The 25,840-nt window shown below is 44.4% G+C and overlaps 1 protein-coding gene across 1 annotated transcript in view; it reads left to right on the top strand.

The window, feature by feature from the left end:
* The window catches only part of PSPC1 (paraspeckle component 1), an 85,822-nt gene that overhangs the window by 18,934 nt on the left and 41,048 nt on the right, over positions 1-25,840 (top strand). Inside the window, exons 3-5 of the mRNA XM_062194498.1 lie at positions 7,016-7,111; positions 10,335-10,531; positions 22,423-22,507. Of these exons, the coding sequence (XP_062050482.1) occupies positions 7,016-7,111; positions 10,335-10,531; positions 22,423-22,507 (378 nt within the window). The remainder of the gene's footprint in view (positions 1-7,015; positions 7,112-10,334; positions 10,532-22,422; positions 22,508-25,840) is intronic.

The raw sequence follows: 25,840 nt of genomic DNA, 5'->3' as shown, positions 1-25,840 counted from the left end.
ATGCCGGCGCCCTAGGGGGAGGATTAACCTACTGCGCCATGGCGCCGGCCCCAAGGTTTGTTTTTTTTTTTTTTTTTTTTTTTTTTTTAAATTTTTATTTCATTTACTTGAAAGAGTTACAGAGAGAGATAGAGACAGACAGAGAGGTCTTTCATCTGATGGTTCACTCTCCAGATGGCCACAACGGCTGGAGCTGTGCCATTCTGAAGCCAGGAGCCAGGAGCTTCTTCTGGTTCTCCCACGTTGGGTACAGGGGCCGAAGGACTTGGGCCATCTTCTCCTGCTTTCCCAGGCCATAGCAGAGAGCTGGATTGGAAGAGGAGCAGCCAGGACTAGAATCGGCACCCATATGGGATACCGGTGCTTCAGGTGAAGGCTTTAATTCGCTGTGCCACAGCGCCGGCCCCGGTTATTTTTATTTTTTTTTAAGAGAAGTATCTGTTTAGTTGAAAGAGTTACACAGAGAGATTCCATCCACTAGTTCACTCCCCAGAGGGCTGCAATGGGGCCGGGGCTGGGCCAAGGCTGAAGATAGGATCCAAGAGCTTGTTTCAGGTCTCCCTCATGGATAGCCGGGGCCCAGGCACTTGGGCCATCTTCCCTTGTCTTTCCCAGGCCATTAGCAGGGTGGTAGATTGGAAATGGAGCAGCTGAGACTTGAACTGGCACCCATATGGGAAGCTGGCTTTATATACAGCAGCTTTACCTGCTATACCACAAGGCCGACCTTTCCCCCTGCCCTCAATTCCCCCTTGTCCCCAACGCCCATAAGGGATACCAGTTATGTGGAGGCAGCTTAACTTACTGTGCTATGATCCCAGTCTCCCTCCCCTTTTTAGGATTTATTTATTCGAAGGACGGTGATAGAAGAGGAGATAGAGATATATAGAGAGAAGTCATCCATTTGCTGGTTTACTCCCCAAATGGCTACAATTTATCCAGGTCTGGGCCAGGCCAAGCCAGGTCTCCTACTTGGGTGCAGGGGCTGATCACTTGGGCCATCTTTTGCTTTCCCATGTGTATCAGCAGCGAGCTGGATTGGAAACATAGCAGACAGAACTCAAAAACAGGTGTTCCTGTCATGATGCCAGTGTTGTATTTAGTGGCTTCTGTTTTTATACCTACAATATTGTCACACTGAGGAAGTTTAGCATTTATTAAGTACTATTATTTACTGTGGTCCATATTTAAATTTCTGAGTGCCAGTAATGCCCTTTATAATTTTTTTTTATCTAATCTAATATTCAGTAAAGGATCACACATTTAATTACTCTCTTTAGTTTCCATGATTCTGAAATAGTTCATGAGTGAAAGAAATGTCAGTGTCATGAAATTGGCTTTTTATTCTTTTTAATTTATTTATATGAAAGAGCTGAGAGATCTTCCATCTGCTGGTTCACGCCCCAGATGCTCACAACAAATAGGACTGGGACAGGCTGAAGTCAGGAGGTTTGTCTGGATCTCTCACTTGGATGGCAGGGGCCCAAGTACTTGAGCCGTCATTTGCTGCATTTCCCAGGCCATTAGCAGCGAGTTGGATTGGAAGTGGAACAGCCAGGACTGTACTATGAACTGGCGCCCATATGGGATGCTGGTTTTTGGCCTATTTTTTCTCTTTTTTTTAAATACAAATAATTTTTTAAAATATTTATTTATTTATTTGAAAGGCGGAAAGGCAGAGGCAGAGAGAGAAATCTTCCATCCATTGGTTCACTCCCTAAATGGATGCAACGGCTGGGCCTGGGCCAATCCAAATCCAGGAGCTAGGAACTTCTTCCAGATCTTCCATGTGGGTGCAGGAGCCCAAGGACTTTGGCCATCTTCTGCTTTCCTAGGCCTTAGCAGAGAGCTGGATCAGGAGAGGAGCAGCCAGGACTCACACCAACACCCATATGGGATGGTGGTACTGCAAGCAGTGGTTTTACCCGCTATGCCACAGCACCTGCCTCACAAACATTATTTTTATTTTTATTATAAAGGCAGAGAGATTTAACAGATTTTTCCATCCACTGGTTCACTCCCACGGTGCCAGCAAAAGGTAAGGCAGGGCCAAGTCAAAGAGAGGAATCTGGAACTGTCTGGGTCTCTCAGGTGGATGATTAGACCCAAGTGCTTTCCAGCATGCACCTTAGCAGGAATCTGGGATTGGAAGCAGTTGTGGGACTTGAACCTAGGCCTTAATGATGCAGGATGCACCCATCCTTAATGATGGCTGAACTGCTGGATTTTAATAACTACTGTCCTGAACACCTATGCCAAAATTGGCATTTTTGAATAGTCCAGGGCAGCTGGGTTTTGGACATGTTTCTTTCTTAGATTTTCAAGAGTTTTTACCATTACTCTCTTACTATAGCTTTTTTTTTTTAAACTTTTATTTAATGAATATAAATTTCCAATGTACAGCTTATGGATTACAATGGCTTCCCCCTCCCATAACTTCCCTCCCACCCGCAACCCTCCCCTCTCCCGCTCCCTCTTTACTATAGCTTTCTGAAAACACTTTAAGATGTTTCACGTTTTCCCTGTACATCACTGTGTATTTTTTTAAAAAAGATTTATTTATTTGAAATGCAGACTTACAGAGAGGCAGAGGTATAGACAGAGGGAGGTCTTCCATCCAGTGATTCACTCCTCAGATGACCACAATGGCCGGATTTGTGCCGATATGAAGCCAGGAGCCAGGAGCTTCCTCTGGGTCTCTCATGTGGGTGCAGGGGCCCAAGGACTTGTGCCATCTTCTCCTTTCCCAGGCCATAGCAGAGAGCTAGATTGGAAGAGGAGCAGCCAGGACTCGAACCAGCGCTCATATGGGATGCCGGCACTGCAGGTAGGGGCTTTACCCGGCTCCACAGTGCCAGCCCCACTATGTATTTTTTTTTTTTGACAGGCAGAGTGGACAGTGACAGAGAGAGACAGAGAGAAAGGTCTTCCTTTGCTGTTGGTTCACCCTCCAAAAGCCGCCACGGCCGGCGCGCTGCGGCTGGCACACCGTGTTGATCCGATGGCAGGAGCCAGGTGCTTCTCCTGGACTCCCATGGGGTGCAGGGCCCAAACACTTGGGCCATCCTCCACTGCACTCCCTGGCCACAGCAGAGAGCTGGCCTGGAAGAGGGGCAACCGGGACAGAATCTGGCGCCCCAACCGGGACTAGAACCCGGTGTGCCGGCGCTGCAAGGTGGAGGATTAGCCTATTGAGCCGTGGCGCCGGCTCCCACTATGTATTTTATTACCTTTGGGACTGTTGATTTATGATCAACCTAGAAATTTTTTATTAGCATTTTCTTTTTATAAAATGTAGCTTTCCTTATTGTGAATTTTTTTCTCTTAATAATGATTCTGCATAGTATTTCACTATAATTGTCTCAGATTTAACTTTCTCTAATGATAGATATTTAGCTCTCACCCCCCCCCCCTTTTTTTTTTTTAACTATATAGGTAAACTGGTAATAAATGTGATAGTGTTTGGTTAATCTTTATTTCCTGGTAATGAATGATTATTTCGTCAGTAAGCTTAATTAATTCATTATTTTTCTTTCATACAAGCACTAATAGTCACAGCTAGAGTCTGCATTCTTTGCACAGAACCTCTGGTGTGTATTTTTATGAGCTCAGTGGATTCTTGTCAGGAAGACTTGGTGATCATGGTCTGTTGCCAGGGTTTGGGGGGTGAGATAACTGTAGGTCTTGGGTTAGCATCAAAAGTGGCCTTGGTGAAGTTTTCCAGGTTGACAGTACAGTGCCTAGACAAAGTCCAACACTTCTTGTTAACTGAGCATCATTACCTTCTTGGGCAGAGGTTGAAATAGTTCTAGTGCCTGTGGAGTTAGGGATGAGTTGTACTCATACAAAGCCTTATTCACCTTGTGAAAGGATGGTGTGGGATTTTGCTGCTCGCTCTCTGTCTCCTCACATCAGGGAAAGGAACATGGGAATTTCTGAGGTGTCTTCCATAAGGGAAGTAACTTTATTCATGAGGACTCTGCCCTCAACACTTAAGTACCTTTCAAAGGTCCGAGTACCATCATATGTAGGTTTTTTTTTTTTTTTTTTTGGACAGGCAGAATGGACAGTGAGAGAGAGAGACAGAGAGAAAGGTCTTCCTTTTCCATTGATTCATCCCACAATGGCCGCTGCGGCCAGCACACTGCGCTGATCCGAAGCCAGGAGCAAGGTGCTTCCTGTGGTCTCCCATGCGGGTGCAGGGCCCAAGCACTTGGGCCATCCTCCACTGCACTTCCGGGCCACAGCAGAGAGCTGGACTGGAAGAGGAGCAACCGGCACCCCAACTGGGACTAGAACCCAGGGTGCCGGTGCCACAGGAGGAGGATTAGCATATTGAGCCGTGGCGCCGGCCCATGTTTAGGTGGTTTTTTTTTTTTTTTTTTTTTTGACAGGCAGAGTGGACAGTGAGAGAGAAACAGAGAGAAAGGTCTTCCTTTTGCCATTGGTTCACCCTCCAATGGCCGCCGCGGCCGGCGTGCTGCAGCCGGCACACCGTGCTGATCCGATGGCAGGAGACAGGTGCTTCTGGTCTCCCATGGGGTGCAGGGCCCAAGCACTTGGGCCATCCTCCACTGCACTCCCTGGCCACAGCAGAGAGCTGGCCTGGAAGAGGGGCAACCACGACAGAATCCGGCGCCCCGACGGGACTAGAACCTGGTGTGCCGGCGCTGCAAGGCGGAGGATTAGCCTAGTGAGCCTCGGCGCCGGCCATGTTTAGATTTTAATATATTAATATATTCAGGTTTAAAGTTGAGGAACACTAGCCGGCGCCGTGGCTCAACAGGCTAATCCTCCGCCTTGCGGCGCCGGCACACCGGGTTCTAGTCCCGGTCGGGGCACCGATCCTGTCCCGGTTGTCCCTCTTCCAGGCCAGCTCTCTGCTGTGGCCAGGGAGTGCAGTGGAGGATGGCCCAAGTGTTTGGGCCCTGCACCCCATGGGAGACCAGGAGAAGCACCTGGCTCCTGCCATCGGAACAGCGTTGCGCCGGCCGCAGCGCGCTACCGCGGCGGCCATTGGAGGGTGAACCAACGGCAAAGGAAGACCTTTCTCTCTGTCTGTCTCTCTCTCTCACTGTCCACTCTGCCTGTCAAAAAAAAAAAAAAAGTTGAGGAACACTGATATTTAATCTGTAGCAAGGAGGAGTAACTTGTTACAACTGTTAATGTGGAAGCCAGTGCGGTGGCACAGCAGGTTAAAGCCCCAGCCTGCAGTGCTGACATCCCATATGGGTGCCTGTTCGAATCCCTGCTGCTCCACTTCTGATCCAGCTCTCTGCTATGAGCTGGGAAGGCAGTGGAAGATGGCCCAAGTTCTTGGGCCCTTGCACTTGTGTGGGAGACCCAGATGCTTCTGACTTTGGATCAGCTCAGCTCTGGCTGTTGTGGTCATTTGGTTCTACCTCTAACTCTTTCAAATAAATAAAATAAATCTTTAAAAAAAAAAGTTAATGTGGCTCAAATTCTTGTAATATGTAGTGCTATTTTGTTTTCTAATTATTGTCCTCTTTTATTTTGGGGAGAAAAGTAGTTTATTGCTTTTCTAAGTTTCACTCATATTTCTGTGCTTGCTTCTGATTTAGAAGAGAGATTTGTGCTTTTGATGATCTTTAAGATTGACATCTAGATACTTAATTTATTAAAATTAGTAATTAAAGATGGGACAAGCATTTAGTTCAGTGGTTAAGCTGCTGATTAGGTTGCCCACATCCCATATTGGAGTACCTGACTCAATTCCTGCCTCTCGTGTTTGATTCTGGTTTCTTACTGAAGCAAAACCAGGGAGGTGGTGTTGATGGCTCCGGTAGTTGGGTTCTTGTCATCCATGTGGGAGACTCTGATTAAACTTTGGCCCCTTGCTTTGACCTGGCCCAGACCCTGCTGTTGTAGCCGTTTAGGGAGTAAACCAGCAGTTGGGAGCCCTCCCTCTGCCCTTTGAAATAAACAAACCATACATAATTTTTAAAAATGGCAGGTATTTGGCTTAATTGTCTGACATCACCACTTGTGATACCTGTGTTACATTATCAGATTGTCTGGTTCAAGTGCCTGTGCCTTGGCTTCTGGTCCAGCTTCCTGTTATGTTCATCCTGGGAGGCAGCAGGTAATGGCTCAAATACTTGAGTCTGTCACCCATGTGGGAGACCTGGATGGAGAGTTCTGTGCTTCTGATTTTGGACTGGCCCAGCCTTGGCTGTTGCGACCTCTTTGGGGGAGTAAACCAGCAGGAGGAAGGTCTTTCTCTTTGTTTTCCAAGTAAAGTCAAGGAGGGAACAAAAGGTACTGGCATCTCATATTGGCGTGTCAGAGTTCTACTTCAGGCTGTGGCTCCTGAATCCAGCATCTTGCTAGTGCAGGCTCTGGGAGGCAGCAGTGATGGCTCAGATAATTGGCTTCCTGCCACCCACATGGGAGATTGGATTGTTTAGCTTTCAGCCAATTTACTGCCAGCTCTGCTGGCAGGAACTCAGTTGCTTGAGCTGTCGCCAGCTGCCTCCTGGGGCTCGCATTAGCAGGAAGCTGGAAGTAGAAGTAGAACTGGGATTCAAAACCGGGTACTCCCATGTTGTGTGTGGGTATCCCAAGCCATGTCTTAATTGCTGAACTAAAAGCCCACCCTAAAGCTTAACCGGTTTTAAAGGAAATTCTGAAAAATTTGGGTAGACAGAGGGAGAATGGAAGATTGGCAGACGTGGGTGGTTTTAGTGTTGCAATGTGGTGATGACAAGGACTGCATACATAAAACTTGGGGATAGGTATGCAGTTCTTTTTCATTGTACTTTATAAATGTTAACTTCATTAGTCACACTGCTTCACAATTGTTGATTTATTTGTGTTTTTCTGGCTTTAATCGTGGTTGGATCAGCAAATGTTTATTGGATGATTTTTTTTGAGTACATATGATGCATCTGAGGTAGCTTTCTCAAGTATATACTTTGTTTGTTATACAACATTTTTTGGAGCGTGTTCATTCTAGGAACTGTTAATTCTTATTAAAGCTTTTGTGTCTATCCAGGACTCCTCGTCCAGTCATTGTGGAGCCTATGGAGCAGTTTGATGATGAAGATGGCTTGCCAGAAAAGCTAATGCAGAAAACTCAACAGTATCATAAGTAAGATTTTATTGATAAAATTTTTTTAAAAGATTTATTTGAAAGCTTGAATTACAGAGAGAGGTGGAGAGGGAACAATCTTTTTTTTTTTTTTTAAGATTATTTATTTATTTGAGTTACACAGAGAGAGAAGGAGAGAGAGAGAGAGAGAGAGAGAGAGGGAGAGAGAGGTTTTCCATCCTCTGGTTCAGTTGGCCACAACAGCTAGAGCTGTGCCGATCTGAAACCAGGAGCCAGGAGCTTCCTCTGGATCTCCCACGCGGGTGCAGGGGCTCAAGGACTTGGGCCATCTTGTACAGCTTTCCCGGGCCACAGCAGAGAGCTGGATTGGAAGAGGAGCAGCCGGGACTTGAACCGGTGCCCATATGGGATGCCTGCACTTCAGGCCAGGGCGTTAAGGTGGAGGATTAACCTACTGTGCCACAGATCCAAGATAATTTTTTCACATTTATTATCAAGTATTATTGGATTATAAGATTTTTTTTTAGTCACATAATATGGTTAGTAGAGTGACCTAGTCTACATGGAATGCTGATTTGCTTTTTTTTTTTTTTTTCTGACAGGCAGAGTGGAAAGTGAGAGAGAGAGACAGAGAGGAAGGTCTTCCTTTTGCCGTTGGTTCACCCTCCAGTGGCCACCGCGGCTGGCGCGCTGCGGCTGGCGCACTGTGCTGATCCGATGGCAGGAGACAGGTGCTTCTCCTGGTCTCCCATGGGGTGCAGGGCCCAAGGACCTGGGCCATCCTCCATCTGCACTCCCTGGCCATAGCAGAGAGCTGGCCTGGAAGAGGGGCAACTGGGACAGAATCCGGTGCCCCGACCGGGACTAGAACCTGGTGTGCTGGCGCCGCTAGGCAGAGGATTAGCCTGTTGAGCCACGGCGCCGGCCTGATTTGCTTTTTTATATGGGTAAAACATTAATTTTACACTTTCATAACTTGGTCAGGGATAGGTAGGTAGGAGGGAACTCAGTAATGCTTTTGCCACAGAAGCGATGACATCTAAATGTTGTGAAAAATACTTCTTCAGTATAATTTGGATATATTGTTAGCTATGAGGAGACTTTTGGGGGTTAGAGTAGAAAAGTTCTAGTTAAATAACCTGGCATAGGAGCTGGTGTTATAGTATAATGGATAAAGCCACTGCCTGCACTAGCTTCTCATATAGACACCGATTTGAGTTCTGCTTGCTCTACTTCCAGTCCAGCTCCTTGCTAATGTTCCTGGGAAAGCAGTAGATGGCCCAAGTCCTTGAGCCCCTGCACCCACATGGGAGACCTGGAAGAAGCTCCTGGCTTCAGCCTGGCCCAGCTCTAGCTGTTGCAACCACTTGGGGGGAGTTAACGAGCAGATGGAAGACTTTTCTGTCTCTCCCTCTCTCTGTAACTCTGCCTTTCAAATAAAATCTTGAAGAAGAAAAAATTCTTTGTTTTCATCCATAGAAAATACCATTGAAACAACGTAGTATTAGGGGGACAGAATTGAATTTCAATGTCGCCTCTTTGGCTTTGTAAGCATTATGCCATAATGTTGGCCCCTATAATAGGCTAGTTTTTAAGTTGATAATTTTGTATGGCCCACCAATGATGTTGTAAAATATCCAGTGGCCCTTGACAGAAGAAACGGTTCCCCACCAAGCTAGATCATGGCTATTTTGCTTATCTGCCTGTGAAGATCTTTGAAGCTTTCTTGTTACTACATCTTTCTCTCTGTGACAACCTTCCCCTTTATCTCTGCCAACTTTGCCCCACTCATACATCCTTTCCTTACCACTCTAAGTTAAAAGTTAAAATTTGTTGTTACAATTTATGTCTGTTTTTATTGGTGGGATTGGAATTGTATTTCTATCAGTTGCTTTTCTTTCTTAAAGAAATTTATTAATTTGAGAAGCAGAGATATCTCCTATCTGATGGTTCACTTCTCAAATGCCTGCAACAGCTAGTGCTGGGTCAGGCCAAAGCCAGGATCCTAAAACTCAATCCAGGTCTCTCATGTGAGTGGCAGCTACTTGAACCATCACCTGCTTCCCAGAGTGCCCATTAGCAAGAAGTTGGAATCTGGAGATAGAAATTGGACTCAAACACAGGTGCTCTGATGTGGAATGTGGGCATCCCAAGCATTTGTATAACCACCAGGCCAAAATGCCCTCCTCAGTTATTAGTTTTTTTTTTTTTTTAATTGATGCTATCATAGCCAAGAATAATTGATTTCTTTGAATTTCAGGTACATTTGTAGGCCCATATTAATTTCATTTGGTCATTTATCTGCTCAACATTTATTTATTCAAGAAAGATATAGTGAATGTTTACAATGTGCCACATACTGTGCTAGATACTTGAGGTACAGCAGTCAGTAGACAAAATTGATATCCTCATTGAATTTAAAATATTACAAGGGAGGCCAGCGCTGTAGCTCACTAGGCTAATCCTCCACCTTGCGGCACCGGCACACCGTGTTCTAGTCCTGGTTGGGGCGCCGGATTCTGTCCCGGTTGCTCCTCTTCCAGGCCACTGCTGTGGCCCGGGAGTGCAGTGGAGGATGGCCCAAGTGCTTGGGCCCTGCACCCCATGGGAGTCCAGGAGAAGCACCTGGCTCCTGTCTTCGGATCAGTGCGGTGCGCTGGCCGCAGCACACCAGCCGCGGCGGCCATTGGAGGGTGAACCAACGGCAAAGGAAGATCTTTCTCTCTGTCTCTCTCTCACTGTCCACTCTGCCTGTCAAAAAAATAAAAAATAAAAAAATAGCAAGGGAAATAGGTATTAAATAATTAACTACAGTTGTACTCAGACCTTTAGTTTTTGGCTCAGCTAGTCAGCCTGGCATGTAGCACTTGATAAATTGTAACTGCTTTTATTAAACATCTGATTGTACACAGTTCACTTACCATACTTAAGACCCACATGTTACATGCTTCCTGATGTGAAAGTTGGGTGAAAACAAAGTCCTAATAGAGGTAATAATTACAGAAGTACAAGTTGTAGCATCAGACGTTGTACATTTGAATCCCAGTTATATTACTTAATAGTTGAGCGTCCTTGGACAGTTTCTTAAACTCACACCTACAGTGCAATATTGCCATGAGATAATTCATGTTGAAAACCTGTCTGGCCAGGGCCTTGAATATTATAAGTGTTCAATAAATGATACTAGTTGTTATTCTCATTTGCTGGTGATTTCTGTTTTAAACATGCATTTCTGTTTTTTTTTTTTTTAATGTAAATTTAGGGAAAGAGAACAGCCACCACGTTTTGCTCAACCTGGAACGTTTGAATTTGAGTATGCTTCTCGATGGAAGGCTCTTGATGAAATGGAAAAACAGCAGCGTGAGCAGGTTGATAGAAACATCAGAGAAGCCAAAGAGAAACTGGAGGCAGAAATGGAAGCAGCTCGTCATGAGCACCAGTTAATGCTAATGAGGCAAGGTAAAAATGGACTTTGGTATTTATGTGATGCGAAATTTTTTTTTCCTCCTTTAAGGTTCAGTGTGTCCCACTGAAACATATTTGTTTAATCGCCCTTTAGGACTTTATAGATAGGATTCAGCCTGTTAGAAATCAAAATTTCTCTTTCTCAAGGAAACTTCCTTAAGAAAAACTTACTAAAAAGTAAGTTTTCCCTATATAAATAGTATTGTTAGAGATACTTTAGTGGCAAATACATGATTCACCTGGCAATAAGCAGCAGAGTGTGGGTGTGGCAATACTTGGTAGGTAGATAAGGCATATAGAGCCATGTATTAAGATTTTGGTGGAGGGGCCAGTGCTGTGGTGTAGCAGGTACAAGCCACCACCTGCAGTGCTGGCATTCCATCTGGGCGCCAGCTCAAGTTTCGACTGTTCCACTTCCGAACCAGCTCTCTGCTATGGTCTGGGAAAGCAGTAGAAGATGGCCCAAGTCCTTGGGCCCCTGCACCCATATGGGAGACCCAGAAGAAGTTCTTGGCTGCTGACTTCGGATTGGCGCAGCTCTGGCTACTGCTGCCATCTGGGGAGTGAGCCAGCAGATGGAAGACCTCTCTCTCTCTCTCCCTCTCTGGCTCTACCTCTCTGTAACTATACATAAATAAATTTTTAAAAAAAAGATTTTGGTGGGAAGAAGACATAAGACAAATGCTGTCCTTTTTGTTGTTGTTGTTTTAAAATTTATTTGATTTGAAAGGAAGAGTGACAGAGAGATATCTTGCATTTGCTGGTTCATTCCCCAATGTGTATAACAGCGAGAGCTAGGCCAAGCCAAAGCCAGGAGTTCAGAACCCCATGTGGGTCCCCCATCGGGGCTTCAGGGACTCAAGTACTTGAGCCAGCATCTGGTGCCTCACAGTTAGCAGGAAGCTGGATTGGGAGTGTGGAGTAGCCATGAGTTGAACTAGCACTCTGATAGGGGATGGGAGTCTCCCAGGATTCCAGTGCCTGCCCCTTCATTGGTGTTTTTGACATTAGATTTGATTTCGCTTTATTTGAGAGAGACAGGAAAAGATCTTCCATAAGCCAATTTACTCTGCTAATTCCTGCAGCAGCTAGGGCTGGGTCACATTGAGTACAGGAGCCTGGAACTGAATCCAGGTTTCCCCTGTGGCTAGCAGGGACCCAAGTACTTAACACTATCATCTGCTGCCTTCCAGGGAGTGTGTTAGCAGGAAGCTGGAATTGAAAGGGGAGCTGAAACTCAGACCAGTCTCTCTGACATAGGAAGTAAAGTGGCTGGGACCTGAACCTTTACCCCTGTAGGATATTGGCCTCTCAAGTGATGTCTTCACTGCTGTACCAGTCGAGTTCTCCTATTTTTGTTTTGTTTTTAAGACTTTATTTATTTGAGAGGTAGAGTTGTGGACAGAGAAAAAGAGAGCAGAGAGAAAGGTCTTCCATCCACTGGTTCACTCCCCAAATACCTGCAATTGCCGGAGCTAGGCTGATCTGAAGGCAGGAGCCTGGAGTTTATTCCAGGTCTCCCACGTGGGTGCAAGGGCTCAAGCACTTGGACCATCTTCTATTGCTTTCTCAGGCTGTAGCAGAAGTTAGATTAAAGTGGAGCATCCAGAACACTAACCTGCGCCCATATAGGATGTAGGTGCTGCAAGAGATTTAGCGTGCTACTCCACAGCGCTGGCCCCCGCACCATTTTTTTTTTTTTTTAATTTTTTCTTTTGTTTTTTTTTTTTAAACCTTATTTAATGAGTACAAATTTCCTTAGTATGGCTTTAGGAATATAGTGGTTCTTCCCTCCTTACCCACCCTGCCACCTCCACTCCCATCCCTCTTCCTCCTCCTTTTCGCATCTCATTCTTCATTAAGATTCATTTTTAATTAACTTCATAAAAGAAGCCTAACTCTATTCTAAGTACAGATTTCAACAATTTGCACCCCCTTCCCCACAAAATATTAAAGAACTGTTTGAGAACAAGTTTTTCAGTTAATTCTCATAGTATAACTCATTAAGGACAGAGGTCGTCCTACATGAGGAGTAAGTGCGCAGTGACTCCTGTTGTTAATTTTTTTTTTTTTAACACAGGCAGGGTGGACAGTGAGAGAGAGAGACAGAGAGAAAGGTCTTCCTTTGCCGTTGGTTCACCCTCCAATGGCCACTGCGGCCGGCGCGCTGGCAGGAGCCAGGTGCTTCTCCTGGTCTCCCATGGGGTGCAGGGCCCAAGCACTTGGGCCATCCTCCACTGCACTCCCGGGCCATAGCAAAGAGGTGGCCTGGAAGAGGGGCAACCAGGACTAAAACCTGGTGTGCCGGCGCCGCTAGGCGGAGGATTAGCCACAGCGCCTGCTCCTGTTGTTAATTTAGCAATTAACACTCTTATGTATGATGCCAGTGATTGTCCAAGGCTCTTGACATGAGCTGCCTAGGCTATGGAAGCCTTTTGAGTCCACAATCTCTGTCAGTATTTACACAGGACCATAAGCAAACTGGAAGTTCTCTCTCCTCCCTTCGGAGAAAAGTACAATATTTCTTGAAAAGTGAAAAAAAAATTTTTTTTAATATTTATTTATTTTGAAAGTTAGAGGGAGAGATGGAGAGAGAGGGATCTTCCATTTGCTGGTTCACTCCCCAGATGGCTGTGAGGGCTGGGCTGGGCCAGGCCATAGCCAGGAGCCAGGAGCTTCTTCCTGGTCTCCTATTTGGGCCATCTAATGCTGTTTTTCCCAGGCCATCACCAGGAAGCTAGAATGGAAATAAAGCAGCCCAGTTTAGATGGCTGGTGTTAAAGGTGGTGGCTTTATCTGCCAAGCCGCAGTGCCAGCCCCTAAAGGTGAAAATTTGGTCATCTCCAAATCCTTTTTGGTAAATTCTCATTTCCTTTAGGATAAAATCTGGCATTTTGTATGTACGTATGTGTTTTTCTTTTTTCTGTTCAATAAATGTTTATTGAGCAGTTATGATGAATCCCTAAATTACCATGCTGATGCCAGTATGTTGAGACAAATGAAGTTTTTTATTTTTTTAAAAAAGATATATTTGTTTATTTGAAAGGCAGAATTAGAGAAAGAGAGATGGAGAGAGAGAGAAGTCTTCTATCCACTGGTTCTCTCCCCACAGTAGCCAGCGCTGTCAGGCCAAAGCTGGGAGCCAAGAGCTTTATCCGGGTCTGACATGGGTGACAGGGGCCCAAACACTTGGGCAATCCTAGGCTGTTTTCCCAGGCATGTTAAAGCTGGATCGGAAGTGAAGTGGCTGGGACCTGAACCTTTACCCATGTAGGATGCTGGTGTTGTAGGTGACTACTTAACCCATTAAGTCATGACATCTGCCCCCAAAACAAATGAAATTGAACCCAGCAAATGATTGGAACTAGTAATACATTTCTGGTTTCATTTGGAATCTGTACTTGGTAGTTCTGTTAAGTTTACCTTTTTTAATAAAATTGAACTTACTCATATCTTACATTTAAAGATAAGACTCTTAGTTTGCGGAAAATTTGAAAATCGTTGTCTAAGGCAAAGATCAAATCATTGGCTATTGAAGTGGAAGAGAGAGCTTGAGGTTTATCTAAGTCTGGTGATTTTGAAATTTTGTTACACATCAGAATCAACTAGAAATTTGTTTAAAGTTTCCTAGATCCTGTGTAACACTTCTATTAAACATGAATTGTCCCTTTGAGACTCCCAGCATTTTTCTTTGCTGCTTTTTTTAACTCTATAGCCATGCCCTAATTAGGAGATAACGTTTATTAGGTGTGAAAGCATCTGTACTAAAGATTTCTGTTGGGTCTGATGTTGTAGCACAGTGGGTTAAGCTGCTGCCTGTGATGTTGTCATCTCATACCATCCCATATCAGTGCTGATTGGAATCCTGGCTGCTTCATTTCCAGTCCCGCTCCCTACTAATGTACCTGGGAAAGCAGCAGAGTATGTCCTGAGTGCTTTGGCCCCTGCCTCCCATTCGGAGATCTGAATGGAGTTCTAGGTTCTTGGCTTTGGCCTGGCCTAGGCCTGATTCTTGTGGTCATTTGGGGAGTGAAACCAGCATATGGAAGGTCTTTCTTTGTCTCCCTGCCACCCTAATTAATTTTTTTTTTTTTTAAAGATTTGTTGTTTCATTTGAAAGAGTTAACAGACAAGGAAAGGCCGGGGGGGGGGGGGGTCCATCTGCTGGTTCACTCCCCAAATGGCCAAAACCATCTGGACTGGGCCAGGGATTTCTTCTGGATCTCTCACATGGGTGCAGGGGCCCAAGGACTTGGACCATCTTCTGCTTTCCTGGGTACATTAGCAGGGAGCAGGATCAGAAGCTGAGCAGCTGGGGCTTGAACCAGAGCTCTGATAAGGAGTGTTGGCATCAGCAGCTTAACCTGCTGTGCCACAGTGCTGGCACATTAGCAGAGAGCTGCATCTTTATAGGTGGAGCAGTCGGGACTTGAACCAGCCAGGACTCGAAATGTGATGATGGTGCTGCAGGCAGTGGCTTAACCTAGTATGCCCAACCCTGGCCCCAAATTAATCTTTAAAAAAAGATTTTTATTGCTGCTATTGACAAGCAGTTGTAGGTCATTCATTAATTCTGCACATGTTTAATGTGAGTTTTGCTGAGCAACTTAGTAGATAATGACAAAGAACATTTCTTCAGACCTCATGGAGCTATTTTTTCTGCGTTCTTAGGAAACTTTATCACCTCTGAGGGTATTTGGAATACTTTTTTTTTTTTCCTCTCAAAGATGTATTCATCTGAAAGAGAGAGAGAGAGAGGGAGAGACAGAGAATGAGAGAAAGCTTCCATCTGCTGGTTCACTCCAAATGTCTCCAATGGCTGGTGCTGTGCCAGACTGTAGCCAGGAGCTAGAAGCTTCATTCACTTATCCCATGTGAGTGTAGGGGCCCAAGCACATGGGCCATCTTCAGCTGTTTTCCCAGGAGTATTAGCAGGGAGCTGGATTGGAAGTGGAGCAGCTGGATTTCTGACTCCTGTATGGGATGCTGGCATTGCTGGCAGTGACTTAACCTGCTATGACACGGTACTGATCCCAGAATACTTTCTTTGTTATATTTCAAAGGCAGACAGAGAGAAAGGGAAAGAGAGAAACAGATCTTTCATCTGGTTAATTCCTAAAAGAGAGAAAGAGACATAGAGAAACATCTTTCATCTGGTTTAGTTCTAAAATAGAGAAAGAGAAACAGGTCTTTCATCTGCTGGTTGACTTCCAAAACAGCTGCAACCAGCCAGGTCTGGGCCAGGCTGAAGCCAAAAGTCAGGAATTCAGTTCAGGTCTGCTATGTGGATGGCAGGGTCCCTACTACCTGAGTTGCCATCTGCTGTCTTCCTAGGTTGTGCATTAGCAGGAAACTGAATCAGAAGTGGAGCATGGTCTTGAACCAGGCACTCCCATGTGGGATATGAATGTCCTAAGTGGTATCTTCATCATGAGCTGATTGCCTGCCTCTGTCATAGAGTAGTTTTTCAGTTATTTCCCCTGAGATTTTAGTTGGTTGCTTTGTATGCTTTTATTTAAATCCCCTGTTAACAATGTGTGGGCTTGTTGTATTTAGAAAATTGCATAGCTTTAGTGCATCTTCCTCCTTGTTTCTAGATTCATGTCTGTTGCAGTACACCTTATATTTATTTCAGCAGAATTTTATTGTTGGCAGATCTGTTCTAGTTTATTCAAAAATTTTTTGAAAATATATTTCTACAATTTTATATTGTATCTGGCATTTGTAAGGGTACATTCAGGGTTAGGGAGGGACTCTAAGTAGTCTTTTTTTAAAAGATTGATTTTATTTATTTGAAAGACAGAGTTACAGAGAGAGGTAGAGCCAGAGAGAGAGAGATATATATCTCTTCCATTCCACTGGTTCACTCCCCAGGTGACTGCAATGGTCAGAGCTGAGCTGATCTGAAGCCAGGAGCTTCCCCCTGGTCTCCCTCTCCGGTACAGGAGTCCAAAGTGTTGGGCCATATTATCTTTTGCATTCTCAGGCAATAGCAGGAGAGCTGGATTGGACGTGGAGCAGCAGGACTTGAACCAGTGCCCATATGGGATGCTGGCGCTGCAGGCTGGGGCCTTAACTTGCTGCACCGCAGCACTGGCTCCTCTAAGTAATCTTTTATTTTTTTATTTTATTTTATTTTTTATTTTTTGACAGAGTGGACAGTGAGAGAGACAGAAAGGTCTTCCTTTACCGTTGGTTCACCCCGCAGTGGTCGCGATGGTCGACGCACTGCAGCCGGCGCACCATGCTGATCCGAAGCCAGGAGCCAGGTGCTTCTCCTGGTCTCCCATGCAGGTGCAGGACCCAAGGGCTTGGGCCATCCTCCACTGCCTTCCCGGGCCACAGCAGAGAGCTGGCCTGGAAGAGGGGCAACCGGGACAGAATCCCGGCGCCCCGACCGGGACTAGAACCCTGTGTGCTGGCGCTGCAAGGCGGAGGATTAGCCTATTGAGCCGTGGCGCCAGCCTTTAAGTAATCTTAATTCTGTGATTTTGCAGAAACCTATCATGGAAATAGAAATCTCAAGCAGTATAGGAAGAATGTCTGCTCTCTATTTTTCTGTTGTGTTGTAGGAAATGTGTGTGTTTTAATGTAAAAAAATCTTGCATATCAGTAGAATCTGTAGCATTTATAAGCCAAAAAAGAAGTTTTATCTTTTTCTGCATCTTGCTTTTTTTCACTTTCTATATAAGTACTTTCATAGTTTTACCTCTTTATAGTACCTGCATAATTAATTTAGCTCACCCTGTTGATTGTTAGATGATTTCTCTCTCTAACTTATTATTAAAAACTGATACAGAGAATATGCATAAGTGTTGGAAAATTTTTGTAAATGCTGATTTTTATTTTGAAACACATTTGTACTTTATCACAATTTCTTCACTTATACTTTTTACTGATGTTTATATAGTGCTTTCTAGATACAAATTTCATTATAGTTGTGGGTTATTTTAATTTTTTCTATAATTTGTTTCTGAGATTTCCTCATGGTTATTTCTTTGTTGCTTTTGTTGCCAAAATTTATATAACTTTGACTACATAATATTCTCTACTATGTCTTTTTACTTTCTCTCCTTCTGTTACTAGATGTTTTTAGATGTTTTTTGGTTATCTTTTGCTTTGGTACTTTATTTATCAAGTAATTTATTTCCTTTGAATGATGTCTTTAGATACGTGACTACCAAAGGAGAAAATATGAGGAAGTAGGCTCCTCTTATCTCTCTCTCTTTTTTTTTTTTAAAGATTTATTTATTTATTTGAAAGAGTTACAGAGAGAGAGAGAGAGAGAGAGGTCTTCCATCCGCTGGTTCACTCCCCAATTGGTCGCAATGGCTGGAGCTGTGCCGATCCGAAGCTAGGAGCCAGGAGCTTCTTCTGGGTCTCCCACCTGGGTGCAGGGGCCCAAGGACTTGGGCCATCTTCCACTGCTTTCCCAGGCCATAGCAGAGAGCTGGATCGGAAGTGGAGCAGCTGAGTCTTGAACTGGCGCCCATATGGGATGCACTTCAGGCCAGGGCGTTAACCCGCTGTACCACGCACTGACCCCTCCTCTTATCTCTTATGTCTCATTTCTCACTTGTTTTGCCTCTAATTTGTCTAGATTTATCATACTGACTTAATGTTCTTTAACTGTAATCTTCATATGTATTTAAATCTTAAGCATATTTCATAGAGGCTCAGGCATGACTTTGCTATTCGTCACTTGATTGTCTTGGTTTTCTTCTCTTCACTCATTAAGAAGGGCTCATAGAAACAACATTCCTTGGGCTTTTGTTCGTCGTAAAATAGTATCTATGAGCCTTGTGTTTTAAACTGGTTCTTGAGTGATATAAAATTCGTGGATCTTTTTCTCTCTTCTTACCTTGTCTTCTAGCATTCTTTCTGTGGGAGCATCTGAACTAAGTCTGAAATTAAAAAAAGTGATTTGAGAGACAGGAAGAGACAGACACAGACAGATCTACCATCTGCTATTTCACTCCCTAAATGCCTGCAACAGCTGAAACCAGGAGCCAGGAGCCCAATGCAAGTCTCCTGTGTAGGAGATGCTGTTACTTGGGCCATTACATGCTATCTTCCAGGGTGTACTACCAGGAAGCTGGAATCAGGAGTGGAGCCAGAACTGTAACCTAGATACTCCAGTATGATATAGACGTTTCTTTCTTCCTCTTCTTCTTTTTTTTAAAAAAATATTTATTTATTTATTTATTTGGAAGGCAGAGTTACAGAGAGGCAAAGGCAGAGAGAAGCCTTTGGTTCACTTCCCAAATGGCTGCAGTGCTGGGTCTGGGCCAATCCAAAGCCTGGAGCCAAAAGCTTTTTCCAGGTCTCACATGTGGGTTTAGGGGCCCAAGCACTTGAGCCATATTCTGTTGCTTTCCCAGGCCATAGCAGAGAACTGTACTGGAAGTGGAGCAGTTGGGACTCAAACCAGCTCATATGGGATGCCAGCACTGCAGGTGGCAGCTTTACCTGCCATGCCACAGCACTGGCCCTGATATGTGGGAGTTTCAACACAGTGTCTTAACCTTAGACTAAATGTCTTGCCCCCTTCCCTCTTTTTTTAAAATTTGAGGGACCGGTGTTGTGGCATAGCCTTGGGTTAAGCTGTGACTATGACGTTGGCATCCTATACATGTACCAGTTTGAGACCTAGTTGCTACTGCACGTCTAATTCGGCTCCCTGCTAGTGCACCTGGCAAAGCAGTGGAAAATGGCCCAAATCCTTGGGCCTCTTTACCCACTTCGGAGTCCTGAAAAAGCTCCAGGCTCCTGGCTTCTGCCTGGCACAGCCCCAGCAATTGTGGCTATTAGAGAGTAAACCAGCGGATGGAAGATCTTTCTCCCTCTGTCTCTCCCTTCTCTGTCTGTAATTCTGCCTTTCAAAGTTAAAAAAAAAATAAATAAATCTTTATGTAAAAAAATCCAATTCCCTTTTATTAAAAATAAATAAATAAAAAATTTATTTGAAAGGCAGAGAGACAGATACTTCATTTACTGATTCACTTCCCAGATGTTCACAACAACCAGGACTTGGCTGGGCCAAAATCAGGAGTTGGGAACTCAATTCCCATCACCTTTGTGAATGGGAGGGACCAAACCAATAGAGATAGCACCCACCCAGCGTGTCATTAGCAGGAAACTGGAATCAAATGGAGCTGGGACTTGAACAATAAGTAATGCCAGTGTTCCAACTGCTGGCTTAAGTGCATTATTATATTTTGGAAAGAACTTTGGAATAAAGTTTATTATTCTTTTGGAAAGAACTTTGGAATAAAAAAAAGAGATTCAGTTTTGTGTCCTAGTCGAATCCTTTAATAATTGTATGACTCTGAATCCTTTTTTCTTTGGTATAATTTATATATAATTGACTCTGCTCTTAATCTGTAAAATAAGAAGGATATTTACCTTGTTATCGTTACAATGTTATGGATATTAATACCTTAGGTTAGTTGTCATACTGAAGTCTGCTGCACATAGGGATTTATTAAGCTTTCAACTGAAGAAATTTATGTTCACCTTAGAAGTTTTGGATAACATTAAAAAGAAAAGGTAAATAAAAACAAACATAATTGTGCCGTCCAGAATAATTTAATATTTTACTATTTTTAAATATAAGCACACATAATTTGTTATAGATTTTTAGTACTTGGAAAGTTTATCCACTGTTTCTCAGATGTGCAACACAAATGTATTTTAACTGTGGAACCTTCTTTTTTCTATGGCAGGAATTGGATGTAGTGAGCAAGTGAACATACTTTTTTTTTTTAATTTTAAGATTTATTCATTTATTTGAAAGGCAGAGTTACAGAGAGAGAGGGAGGAGACACAGCGAGGGATCTTCCATCCTCTGGTTTACTCCTCAAATGACTGGGGCTGTCCAGACTGAAGCCAGGAGCCAAGAACTTCTTTTAGGTCTCTCATATGGGTGCAGGGACCCCAGCACTTGGGCCATCCTCCACTGCTTTCCCAGGCACATTGGCAGGAAGCTGGGTGGGAAGTGAAGCATCCAGGACTCAAACCAGCCTCCATATGAGGTGTTATACTGCCAGGCAGTGGCTCTGCTCGCCTGCTGCACAGCGCTGGTCTCATACTCTGCCTTTTTGAAAGTGGTATTGTTCACACCAATATTCAGCCATTTTTTACTCTTTTTTTTAAAAAAAAAGATTTATTAATTTGAAGGCAGAGAGAGATCAATCTTCCATCAGTTAATTCACTCCCCAAATGGCTACAGTGGTGGGGAATGGGCCAGGTTGAAGCAAGGAGATGGGATCTCCATCTGAATCTCACAGGCAGCAGTTAATCTGTTGCACTACAGTACTGGCCCCATTTTTTATCCCCTTTAAATAATTATTCTGCGGTGGACATTTGATTTAGCAGTTGAGACACTGTAGGGGATGCCCACATCCCAGGTTGGACTGCCTAGGTTCCTCTGTTTCTGATTCTAGCTTGCTACTTACTAATGCATACTTTGGAAGGTAATAGGTGATAAATCAAATAGTTGTGTACCTGCCATTTTGGTGGGAGACCTGAGTTGAGTCCCTGGCACCTGGCTTTGATATTTTTTGGCCCTAGATGTTGTGGATATTTGACGAGTGAACCGGTGGATACAAGAACTCTGTCTCTGCTTTACTTTCTTTCTTTTTTTTTTTCCCAATTTGACAGGTAGAGTTATAGATAGACAGAGAGAAAGGTCTTTATTCCGATTGTTCATCCCCCAATTGGCCGCTATGGCGAACCGAATCCAGGAGCCAGGTGCTTCCCCCTGGTCTCCCATGCAGGTGCAGGGGCCCAAGCACTTGGGCCATCCTTCATTGCCTTCCCGGACCACAGCAGAGAGTGGGACTGGAAGAGGAGCAGCCGGGACTAGAACCCGGCACTCATAGGGGATACAGGCGCTGCAGGCGGAGGATTAACCAAGTGAGCCATGGTGCTGGCCCTGCTTTTCTTTCTTTTTTCTTTTTTTTGTTAAGATTTATTTATTTGAAAGACAGTTACAGAGAGGCAGGGAGAGAGAGAGAAGTCTTCTGTCCGCCTGTTCACTCCCCAAATGGCTATAGCGTCTGGAACTGGCCAATCCGAAGCCAGGAGCTTCTTCCGGGTATCCCACGCCTGTGCAGGGGCCCTAGTACTTGAGCCATCTTCTGCTGCTTTCCCAGGCCATCCGAGAGAGCTGAGCAGCTGGGACCTGAACCAGTGCCCATATGGGATACCGGTGCTACAGGCAGAGGCTTAGCCTACTACACCACTGCGCTGGCCCCTCTGCTTTTCAAATAAATTAAAAAAAAAAAAACAAAAAAAAAAAACCTTTTTTGTTAAAAGAAAATGCTTTTATGGTTTAAAATGAAATAAAAATTCTCTCCTGTTTGTTCTTCTTCAACCATTGACTTAATTCAGAAGAAATCTTAGCTAATTGTGTTAGGAGGGAAATCCATTAGATTTTATGCAGTTCCCTATCCTTATTTCTGCTATTTGTTTGGTTCTTGAATACCTTCTGCTAGTGCTGCCAAGGGTGTTTTTCTGAACTTCACAGTTGTTGCAAAAAAGTTGTAAATGTTTATAAATTGTAAATAAAAATGAATCAATATAGCTGTTACTTAATTTGTTTTAATTATGTGCTAAGCTTTCTATTAAAACAGTTGCTACCCATTTTAATTCTTAACATTAAAATGAGTTTTATTAGAAACATGCCCAGAAGGAATATTAGTTTGATTAATTATATAGCCTGTAATTTTCATTATAAAATTATTATCGTACTTGAAGGAGTTAAGTGCACAAGTTTAAGTTAGGAGCTATATTGCCAGTAGTAGAGAATCTGTATGTTTATTGATACTAAAAAAGACAGAAAGGGAAGTTAAAGATACTAATGTGTAATCAATATTTTATAGATCTGATGAGACGTCAAGAAGAACTCAGGCGCTTGGAAGAACTTAGAAACCAAGAACTGCAAAAACGGAAGCAAATACAATTGAGGTAGAAGAATTTAAACTGTAATATGGGTGTAAATATGTATAGTTTTCATTGTTTATGTTAGTAATGAAATATGCCATCTCGCATTTAAAAAGCTTGTACTTGGAAGGAACAAGGAAAGTTATCCATGTTTAACTACATGTAGGAAATTAACCCCAAATCTATGATAGTTCTTTGTTAATCTTTTTTAGCTTGTTAAGTGCACTTTGATTGTATATTCTTTTTCTTTTTTTTTTTTGACAGGCAGAGTTAGTCAGAGACAGAGAGAAAGGTCTTCCTTTTCCGTTGGTACACCCCCTAAATGGTCACTACTGCCGGCGCGCTGCGCTGATCCAAAGCCAGGAGCCAGGTGCTTCTTCCTGGTCTCCATGCGGGTGTAGGGCCTAAGCACTTGGGCCGTCCTCCATTGCCCTCCCGGGCCACAGCAGAGAGCTGGACTGGAAGAGGAGCAACCAGGACAGAATCTGGTGCCCCAACAGGGACTAGAACCCGGGGTGCTGGCGCTGCAGGCGTAGGATTAGCAAGTGAGCTGCGGCGCCGGCCTGATTGTATGCCCTTTGAATTTAAATAATAATTATATGTAATTTATTTTAAGACTAAGTGGCGTTATACCATACCATTTTTTTCAAGAGATGTATGACTTTATATTCTACTGCTGCTTCCTTTAAATGATTTATTTATTTATTTAAAAGGTAGATTGAAAGAAGAGCTCTTGCATCTGCTGGTTCACTGCCCACATGCCTGCAGCAGCTGCAATGGTGTCAGGCCAAAGTTAGCAGCCAGTAACTCCATATAGGTCTCCCACATGGATGACAAGGACCAAAGTACCTGGTCCATCATTCATTGTCTTTCCAGAATCGTTAGCAGGAAGCTAGATTGGAAGCAGAGTGAACTAACACTGTCATAAGGGGTGCAGGCATCCCAAGCATTGGCTTAACCTGCTGTACCATCATGCCTACTTGTGTGTTATTCTTAGTTTTTTTTTGTTTTTTATGTATGTAAAACCACTATCAATGTCTTTTTTTTTTTTAGCTAATGAATTTGCTTCCCAAAGTCCCCTGATTTAAGGTCTCTTGAGTGAAAGATGTGCCAAATTAGATGCATTCTTCCTTTCTTTTCTTTCTTTCTTTCTTTTTTTTTTTTTTTTTTGACAGGCAGAGTGGATAGAGAGACAGAGAGAAAGGTCTTCCTTTGCCGTTGGTTCACCCTCCAATGGCCGCTGCGGCCAGCGCATAGTGCTGATCCAAAGCCAGGAGCCAGGTGCTTCTCCTGGTCTCCCATGCGGGTGCAGGGCCCAAGGACTTGGGCCATCCTCCACTGTCTTCCGGGGCTATAGCAGAGAGCTGGCCTGGAAGAGGGGCAACCGGGATAGAATCCGGTGCCCTTACCGGGACTAGAACCCGGTGTGCCAGCGTCGCAAGGCAGAGGATTAGCCTGTTAAGCTACGGCGCCAGCCTATCAATGTCTTTTTAAAAATAAATATTAACTTATTTGAAAGAGTAACAGGGACAGAGGGAGAGACACACAGAGAAAGAGATCTTCCGTTTGCTGGTTTACTCCCCAAATGACCTCAATAGTTAGGCCTGAGTCAGGCTGAAGCCAGGAATAAGGAATTCCATCTGGGTCTCCCACATGGATGGCAGGAGTCCAAGTACTTGGACTGTCTTTCTGTACTTTCCTAGGAACATTAGTGGGGAGTTGAATCATAATCAGAACATATGGGACTTGAATTGGCATTTCAATATGAGGCGCTAGTGTTGCAAGTGGTGGCTTAAGCTGCTCTTCCATAGTGCTGGCTCCTGTGAATGGTTTTGTGCATCTTTGTGCTTCATATAATTATTTTTAACAAGTTGTCTAGAGTGGCCAGCACTGTGGTGCAGTAGGTTAATCACTGCCTGGGACTCTGGCATCTTGTACTGGTTCCAGGTTGAGTGCTGGCTGCTCCACTTTTTTGTTTTGTTTTAAGATTTATTTATTTATTCATTTATTTATTTTTTTGACAGGCAGAGTGGATAGTGAGAGAGAGAGACAGAGAGAAAGGTCTTCCTTTTTGCCGTTGGTTCACCCTCCAATGGCCGCTGCGGCCGGCGCATCTCGCTGATCCGAAGCCAGGAGCTAGGTGCTTCTCCTGATCTCCCTTGCAGGTGCAGGGCCCAAGGACTGGGCCATCCTCCACTGCCTTCCCGGGCCATAGCAGAGAGCTGGCCTGGAAGAGAGGCTACCGGGATAGAGTCTGGTGCCCCAACCGGGACTAGAACCCAGTGTGCCGGCGCCGCAAGGCGGAGGAGTAGCCTGTTAAGCCACGGCACCAGCGAAGATTTATTATTTGAAAGGCAGAATTATAGGGAGACAGAGAGAGAGAGCGCATGCTTCCATATGCTGTTTCACCTCAAAATGGCTGCACAATTCCGGCTGAAGCCAGGAGCTTCATCCAGGTCTCCCATCTGGGAGCAAGGCCCTAAGCACTTGTGCCATCTTCAGCTGCTTTCCCAGGTCCACAAGTAAGGAACTGGATCGAAGTGGAACAGCTGGGACTCGAACCAGTACCCATACGGGATGCTGGTACTGCAGGCAGTGGCTTTAGATGCTTAGTCACAACATTGGCCCCATGATTCATTTCCTATCCAACTCCCTGCTTATGTGCCTGGGAAAGCAGCAGAAAATGGTCCAAGTACATGGGCCTCTACCACCCGTGTTTGAAATCCATATGGAGTTCAGGCTCCTGGCTTTGGTCTGGCCCAGCCCCAGCCTTTGCAGTCATTTGGGGAGTGAACCAACAGATGGAAGTTCTTGATCTCTCTCTCCCCCTTTCCCCCTCTCTCCCTCTCCCCCTCTCCCCTTCTCCCCTCTCTCCTCTCCCCCTCACCGCTTCACCTCCCCCCTTCTCTCTCTAACTCTGCCTTTAAAATAAATAAATATTTACAAAGAAACATTGAAGGTACAAGGAAAGCTGTCAGATTGTTTACATACCTTGAATCAACCATTCTCCTAAATAAACTTAAAGCTAAAGGATTTTAAGTTGACCATGGATAGACTTTAAATAACACCCATACTGTTTTCACCAATGTTTATTTCTTAAAATCTGTTTTATTGAAAGACAGTGATAGGCCGGCACCGTGGCTCAACAGGCTAATCTTCCGCCTTGCGGCGCTGGCACACCAGGTTCTAGTCCCGGTCGGGGTGCCGGATTCTATCCCGGTTGCCCCTCTTCCAGGCCAGCTCTCTGCTATAGCCCCGGAAGACAGTGGAGGATGGCCCAAGTCCTTGGGCCCTGCACCCGCATGGGAGACCAGGAGAAGCACCAGGCTCCTGGCTTCGGATCAGTGCGGTGCGCCG

This window comes from Lepus europaeus, chromosome 6 (assembly GCF_033115175.1).
Source record: "Lepus europaeus isolate LE1 chromosome 6, mLepTim1.pri, whole genome shotgun sequence".
Taxonomy (NCBI): Eukaryota; Metazoa; Chordata; class Mammalia; order Lagomorpha; family Leporidae; genus Lepus; species Lepus europaeus.
The sequence above is the reverse complement of the archived record's forward strand: the minus strand, read 5'-3'. Positions and strand labels throughout refer to the sequence as shown.